The 8,780-nt window shown below is 38.3% G+C and overlaps 1 protein-coding gene across 1 annotated transcript in view; it reads right to left on the bottom strand.

The window, feature by feature from the left end:
* Nucleotides 1-3,559: 3,559 nt before the first annotated feature.
* LOC140242944 (uncharacterized) overlaps nucleotides 3,560-8,780 on the bottom strand; it is a 56,498-nt gene continuing 51,277 nt past the window's right edge. The window contains exons 27-29 of the mRNA XM_072322691.1: nucleotides 6,767-7,798; nucleotides 5,110-5,271; nucleotides 3,560-3,585 (exon numbers count right to left, since the gene is read on the bottom strand). Coding sequence (XP_072178792.1) covers nucleotides 3,560-3,585; nucleotides 5,110-5,271; nucleotides 6,767-7,798 — 1,220 coding nt within the window. The remainder of the gene's footprint in view (nucleotides 3,586-5,109; nucleotides 5,272-6,766; nucleotides 7,799-8,780) is intronic.

The following is an 8,780-nucleotide window of genomic DNA, read 5'->3' as shown; positions in this document are numbered from 1 at the left end:
TTTGATCAAAATTATAGCCACAAAACAAGAAAATTATGGATTATCGAATTCTCTTGTGCTTTCATAAAGCAGAAATTATGAGCGGTACTACATGCATGGGCCAATTATGAGTGTGTTGATAGCCTCCCATTTTACCTCAGCAGAAATTCTTCTCTAAATACCTCGTTGCTGTCTTTTGTTAATATGAAATAAAAAAGAAAAGCATATATCATTCACAATAAAATCTACGCTGCATATTGCCATAGCCTAGCAATGACGACTTTTATGGAGAAGAGGTTAAAATTCCTGACTTACAGACTGAAGTAAAAACATTTGAGAGTTTTGGACAACATCGTTTGATGATTTATACTTTGTAGAGTCCAACCACAGTCACAATTTGCTGAATATGAATGAAGCATAGAAATTCCATAACTTTCTTTATGTTTTTTAGACTGATTTTGGTAAAATTTTCTCGATGAACAAGCCTACAAATGTTTCTCTACGTCTGTCTCCGTCACAGCAGGCAATAACTAACACAAACAATACAATATCAAGCACATCCAGTGCCAAGCCAGCTCGAATACACACTTAGTATTCAATACACGGCCAAGATGCTCCACAGCTCTCCACCATGCACCCACACCCATAACCTGAACCCAGCAATTAACCTACACACAACTTTAGTGCCACACATATTATTATGAAACTCCAGTGAGACTTGCAGTGAACAGCCGGGGTAACATAGATGAACACACGGAAATTAAGTAAGTCTCTTCACAGGTTTCGTGACTGCTTCTATTCCTTTGGTTTTCCGTATCTTCGCATTGCTCATAGTGATTAGAGAGATGGCCATGAAGGTGATATTTATAGTAATAATAGTAATAATTAAGATTATTTGCTTAAGAGTGATTTGTAGATACGTAAAGTAAAATTACGTAAAATTTGTAAAGAGGTAAGGCGTTTCCATTTTTCCACTGAAGTGGGTGTGTGCGTGCGTGTGTGTGAATGTGTGTGTAGGGGAGCGGGGTAGGAGGTGGGGCGGTTCGCACACCATCCCCTGATGTTGTTGGCTGCGGTATGCGTACGACATCCTCCCTTCCCCTCATCTGCATCCCCTACAGCCTCAACTTTGTTTTTGTTTTTTTTTTCGATATAATCATGGCATTTATAGGGGTGATAAATATAATATTTCTTTTGGCAAGGGGATGTCTGTATAGGCTGTATACTCCTTTGCAAACACGCACACACACACACACACACACACACACACACACAGAGACACGTATACAAAATATCGATCAAGTGGAAAACTGACGAAATTATCTTTATTATCGTGTAACTGTTACACTTATGAAATCAATCTAGACGTGTCCCCCCTTTATCTTCGTCACCATTACGACGGACCATACAATGACGAAGAAATAGTTCTGGAAGGTCACTCAACGCCAACCAAACACACAAACACACACACACACACACGCACGCTCACACACACACATACACATACACACACTGATACACACACACACACACACACACATACACTTGAATATCAATTAACACTGAAGAACAGACCCCAATTGCAGTATAAAATACCCTTTAATCACTTTCTAAAAGCAAGATGTGATAAAAAAAAAAAGCGAACAACTTATTTGAAGTATATACCACCAAGTAAAAACTCTTACATGTTAAAGAATTGAATAAGGCACTCAATACAATATCCACTATTTAGCAGGAATCTGACGACACTGTAGGGAAATCCTCCACATCAAATCGACGCCAAAGCTCCTCCGAAATACAGGTACTGGGACCTAGGTAGAATAATTTTAACATTATTTTTTTTTCTTACTGAACATATATGGGCTCCATGCCCCAGGCACGTATTTCACTTATTCATGGTGGATATGTGGCAATGTTAGTATGATGAGCCAAAAAGAACCATATTTCTTGTTGATGAGTTGAAATTAACTCTCTTGCCTTACCACGTCTTGTCGAAGATGTAACCCAAGTTATTCATAATACAATAAGCACGGGTCGTGTGTGACTACACTACGATCTCTATTTTATCCAGATGTCCAAAATGTGAACGAAATTCAGACTTCACACATATCTGGCGTTTGTGGTTGTATCCTAAAATATGGGTTATTAATGCATAAAATTATTGTCTACGAACATGATGTACAGTGTATTACCTATTTTGCCATGAAGTACTTATCTTGGTAAATATCCGGGTGAGGCCCGATTATGATATGTTCTTTGATTATATGCTTTCTTTGCAGCCTTGCAGCAAATAATTCATTCGGATTCTAAAAGTGTCAAATTCTAAGAAGAGCGATGCTTGGGAGCCCCAAAATTGGTATATCTGTATCACAAGGTCACGAGTAAAATAAGATTACATAATTCATCGAAACACATAGCAACAACATTATGACTGGGAGTGAAAGTTGTTTCATCTAGCCCGTTGTGATCAACAATCAAATGAGACTGCTACAAAAAGTGGATGATTGTTAAATTAGTGATGTAACCAAGGACAATCTACACGAAGATAATGTGGGTACATTGTAAACACCTCTGTAGGCTGAGAAAACAAATAATGATTAATAATTTTTCAAACATGATTATACATGAAGTTTGTCTTGGAACTTTATCGGAATGCATTGTGTCTCAATTGAACACTCGGTATGTATGAAAGTCTCTGACTCGGTGAAAGAAGTGAAGCAGTCTATCAACAAACATACGAACAATAGGGCCTTCATATACGTTCACAAATTTGGCGCAATAAAATTGGTTCAGCTCAAAAAGTGAAAAAAAAAATGCAGCAACACAGATTATTTACACTGTCACGAAGAAAAACACCCACAGTACTCCTATTTTGAAGTCATTACAATGGATATCAATAGAACAGCGCATTAAATTCGAACACTTTACCTTCTATTTCCCAATGTGTACAAAGTTCTGAACCTCTGTATAAATCTTCATGAGTAATCATAATACACATGTACCGGTATACAACCCATTTCAATCACTTCGATTAGCAGACTAGTTTATTGTGGTCCCTGCATGTAACATGTCTTGGAGGCCTTACAGAGGTGTTCGGCTTTTACTGTGGAATTCATTGCTATTTACCTACGTAAGAAATTCATAATCGACAGAGTCGTTAAGAAATGAGTTTAAAACTTATTTGTTTCATGATATTTAAACTTTTCCCATTTCTGAATCTGATCTTTATCTTTTCGTCATTTCATCAATTCAGTATGCCGTCGGGATTTGACACAACACCAATTATAACTATCGAAATGTATAGCGCCTTCATATATATATATATATACATATATATATATATATATATATATATATATATATATATATATATATATATTTATATATGTATGTAAGTTTCCCCTATCTTATGCATATGAAGAAATAGCGCGAATTCTACCAGCAGTAATGGGGATGATATTATGGTCTCTTAATGACCGATATTTTCTGACACGTGACACATTGTGTGACACATTCTGTGAGATGACATTTGCCACGTCATCACCGTTGTCTCGAAATGCGAAGAAGACAATGGGTAGCACTACGGTCCTGGCATCGGGGTCACAGCTGACAGAAATTGAGGAGAAAAGAATTAGAAAACCATTTACAATCATTTATCATGAAAGGATTACAAGTGATTGGAACGATTATGAACATTATCAAGACAAACTCTAAATAAATCGCAAAAGACATTCATCCAAGGTTGGGATACACTGTGGTTGCGGAATCTACTTATCAGCATAGCTAACAGGGTTAATAAAAGTGAATAGACAATATTATGCAACCAAGGTTTCACCATTAACCCAAATAAAAGATGTGAAAAAATGATATGGATTGCTATTAATTATTATGACATCTTATCAAAAGATACTGATACATACAAAAGATGGTTCCTTTGATTTTGTTTTATATCTGTTTGTAGCTCATGAATTCATTATTCGTTCTCATATGTCATGTATTTTCTGAGGGTCCCATATTTTGCTTTTTAGTGGTACCCTCCATTTCCGTTCCCATCCTTACCTAATTTGTACTATGCATATGTATGTATCAAAAAGATACAATTATGTTTTCTTCATTTTGTTACACATTATCACATATATTTTGTTGATCTACGTTTTGTAATTACACTGCATATACATGTATACATGTATTGAATTTTCTGATTTTTTATGAAAATAAATTTGAACTCTGAACTTTAATGACAAAAAACACTTTACTATTTTATATGATATTGTTATAGCCATTATTATTGCTATTATCACTATTACTATTATCTTAAAATAATTATGATGATGATGATGATGATGATGATGATAATAATAATAATAATAATAATTATTATTATTATAATTATCATCATTGTCATAATCATCATCATCACCATCATCAGCAAATGTTGGTTCTAATCCTTATAGCATGCAGCGGGTACTGCGTAATTATTTAAATTCACGAAATTCTTCCGTCGAAGTGTTTTCATTGCAACTGATTGACAAATTGCCCTACATCGACGTAAATAAGCACCGAGTTAGAACCAACACTTGCTGTCGGGCGAAAGCTCGGTGGTGTGGTGGAGATGACGCCTGTCCGGTGATCAGGATGTCGTATATAGGTTCGAATCCTGCTCGAGTATGTACGCCCATGATTTTTTATCATGGCTACTACTAAAAACACTGATCAATTCAGTGCTTATTTACGTCGATGTAGGGCAATTTGTCAATCAGTTGCAATGAAAACTACTCAACTGAAGAATTTCATGAATTTGAATCAATTTGTTGTTGTTGCTTTTTTAGTTACACCCATCGAAAGCCAACAGATAACGTTTGACTGGCATTCACTTATTTTTATTGGATGACAGTCCTAAACACAAACTCACAAACACACACACACACACACACACACACAAACATATTTTAGAAAGCACCAACTCCGAACCCCCCCCCCAAAAAAAAAAAAAATCTCTCTGTTATATGCCTTTGAAGTTGAGATAATACATTATGTATATATGGGGGGGGGGGAGCATGTAGAATCTTTTATTGGTAAAGGGCCAACTTACGTATATAATATCATAGTACTATACTCTAAGCAACTTACTCAAGTACATCCAGGCACTGATGACATGATCCCCATCAACTTCGCTGACACGTGCCACACACATGTAGGTCCTCTCATAATCCTGCCTGACCTCGGCGAAGCGAAATATCAACCCCGTGGCGTCTATTCGCACTCCTGGGTCCACCCTTGTAGCCGAGTTTACTGCATACACAAAGTGAAATATGGAAAAGCGAATACTAGTATAAGTGCTAGGTTATGATGTGACGATATTTTGAATGACGGTCGGTTATCTGGAAATCCAACATTTCTCTCTGCTATGTATATATATAGTGACAGCAATGGACCCCTATTCACACACACATATAATATACCCCCGGCTACAATCTTTAAACATACAACATATTATAAGACCGTACCCGGCAGTAACAGATTAAGTTCCGTTCTGTGATTGTATTCAGTAATATTATGTTCATTCGTTATTTGGTATTTGTTAAAAATATGTTATTTATGGTGTAATTTTGTACGTCTTGTATTCATTGTTATGTTTAGTAAACTTTTAATGTATAAAATATATCGAAGGTTCGTTAAGTTTAGTATGATTTTACACCGAGGTTAATTTTGTTTATTTGTTGTTATATATTGTTATTGTAGATTCTGAAGAAGGGCAATTAGCCCGAAAGCTTAATCAAAGGGGTGCTACTCAATATCACAGCCACGTCTCTCGCGCAAGTTTTGTTGGCAATATACATATATGTATATTATATATAAAACAACGAAATCCAAGTGAGTGAAACAAACTGTCTACAGAGGCAGAAAACGAATATCATTTGGATAAAGCTCTCAAGTCAGTTTCTCCACACCCAAGAGTTGCTGATCAATTCCAAATACCATTAGTGGATATCATTCGACAAACATTTCAATTCAGTTTACTGCTAATTGATTGATGAAATTAATGTTCTATCACTGATTAGAGGTGAGACAACGCTCTCATATTGAGACTGCGCAACGCAGTGAAAGATTATGAAGCCTTTACGCCAGTGTAATAAAAACAATCCACCCAGCTTGCACTCCGTGCCCTCGCGATTTACATTACCGTCTTTTACTTCTCGTGATCTTTAACTACTAATAAGAGGATTGGCCATTCGTCTCTTAATCCAAGTGATATTCTACCTTATTTTCATTTTTTATATTTTCAATAATACTTTCCTTGATCATATCATAGCTGGAAATTGACATTGGGGTAACATGTAACTTTTTTACGTCATGTATAAAAAAAAATGCAATAGCCCGTTGACTTTGAACTTTCATCCCCTATCTTTCCGTCAGGATGTTCGAAACATCATGCATATTTTGTTTAAATCCTTACCCAATTACTGTATCACACAGGGCACTCCTAACCGAAGTTATGGTAGAGTAGAAAATAACACTGTTAGCCAAAAGTCAGTGGCATCTTTGTTGACATGACATCATGAAGACACTAAACTTGTATTCAATGGCGGCGTAGCGAAAAATGTCATCTGCTAAAGTTCAAAGACATTATCATGTCGACCCATGAATCATTTTTTTTTTTTATAGTTTGCCTTGTCTATCTAGCATTTGTTTTCGTGTATACTTGCAATGTCTCAGCGAAATTTGCATTCCTTTAAAACGTGTCACAAAGAATTAAAAACAGAGTCATCATCTGCAGTGCACTTACCTCTATTACCATCGACGTACCACTCCACAGAAGCATCATCTCGGTTTGGGACGCACTCGAGATCCAGCGGACTACCCTCAGCTATCGTCACATTCCCGGATGTTCTGATGAAGGCAAGTTCCACGCTAGTGTCGCTAGTACTTCCCGCAAAGAGGTCTTGAAGGACTTGAGGAGCAGCGAGGGTCACATTGTAGGACTGTAGCCAGTCTCGGTAAGGAGCGATGCTTGTGTAGTAGCCGTACTCGCCTTGAGCCGCACACTGCTCTGATGTACCTCCAGTAACAATTCCCAGTTGATACCAGCGCCCTCTATACTTGACTGCAAAAGGACCGCCACTATCGCCTTCACAGGAATCCTCATTAGGTGCACCTGCACAGAACAGGTTGGGTTTCGTAGCAAGCACTTGGCACTGTGCTCGTGATACCACTGGAACATTTACTTCTCTGAGTTCGGTAGAGGGCGCCCCTCCAGCAACTTGACTTCCCCAGCCTGTGACACGACCGACAGAGGCTCTAGCCAGAAGGCGACGTGAAAAGCCTGAAGGTAATAGACAAATAGGCCTCACGTAATCTGTGAATTCCCTCAGGGGTTGCCGCAGACGGATCAGAGCGATATCGTTGATCAAACGCCTCTTCCTGAAGAGAGGATGTTTGATTATTTCTGCTATATCTCTTGTGAACTCGTGACTGCTACGAGAATGGGTGTCATGATCACCGAAGTAAAGTATAATGTGGTCAGATCTGTACGGGACACAGTGTGCAGCTGTCAACACCCACTGCTGATCGAGAAGTGTGCCGCCACAAAATGTCCTTCTGTCAGTGGTACTGTACAAGCGAACCATGTAGGGAGCCGTCCCTTCCTCCACAGGACCTCCTCCGATGATCCTAGCGTTGTTCCCCTCATCAAAATCACTCCATCCTACCAAACTCAACCCCCCATCAGAGCTAACATCAGAGATCGACTCTCCTTCCGTCACGACTGGCTCAGTGGTCACGGTTGCCGGGTCATTCTGAACCGTAATCGTTCCGCAGACTGTGGGACAGATTAAAAAAATGTAACTGATTGACAAATTGCCCTAGCTACATCGATGTAAAAAAGCACTGAATTGATCAGGGGGTCGTAGGGTCGAATCCTGCTCGAGTAAGTAAGCCCATGATTTCTTATCATGGCTACTACTAAAACACTGATCAATTCAGTGCTTATTATAGTCGGTTTAAGGCAATTTGTCAATCAGTTGCAATGAAAACAGCTCAATGGGAGAATTTCATGAATTAGATAAGAGAAAGTAGACATCTTTAAGTAGACACAGTAGTTTTCTAGGGCCTTCACCAAGATTAATGACCAGGAATATTTTAACTGCTGTCGTTGTGCATGTGTGAGTGTGCATGTGTGCGTGCGTGTGTTTGTGCATGAGCGTGTGAAAGTGGAAAAGATTTTTTTTGTAAATTTTTTTTAGTGTGTATCAAAATGCCAACTACATTTTCTTGGCATGTCCATATTGAAAACTTTCGGTCATCTGCGAAGCCGCGCTTCCGCGCGAACGCTACAACACGTAAAACGGGTAAAAAATCAACGCATTTTTCCACAAAATCTGCCATAACTTTTAAACTATTTGAGAAGCAAACTTGGGGCGCCCGGATTCTGAAAGTGGACACTTTAGGGATTATTTATGTGTATATATCATTATTGTAACATTTGTAGCAGTGACGCAAATTTGATCAGAAAAGTACCTTATGAGTAGATTTGTCTATGGCGAACGGTCCAAATTTGACGAATTTGAGCATATTTTGCCGTCTTGCAATTCTTCCACACGGGATATCTCGAGAACGGAAAGTCGCACGAACTTGGGGCGCACGGTTTCAGAAAGTAGAGATTCTGCCCATTCTTGTGATATAAGAATGTTGTTCATTGGTTGAGCAGTCCTGACGCAAATAAGCAGTTAAGCTAGACTACCCAGACACAATTGCTGTCATAGGGAACGTGTACAATCCACACAGAACTATCACGTGACGAG

This window comes from Diadema setosum, chromosome 2 (assembly GCF_964275005.1).
Source record: "Diadema setosum chromosome 2, eeDiaSeto1, whole genome shotgun sequence".
NCBI classification, from domain to species: Eukaryota; Metazoa; Echinodermata; class Echinoidea; order Diadematoida; family Diadematidae; genus Diadema; species Diadema setosum.
The sequence above is the reverse complement of the archived record's forward strand: the minus strand, read 5'-3'. Positions and strand labels throughout refer to the sequence as shown.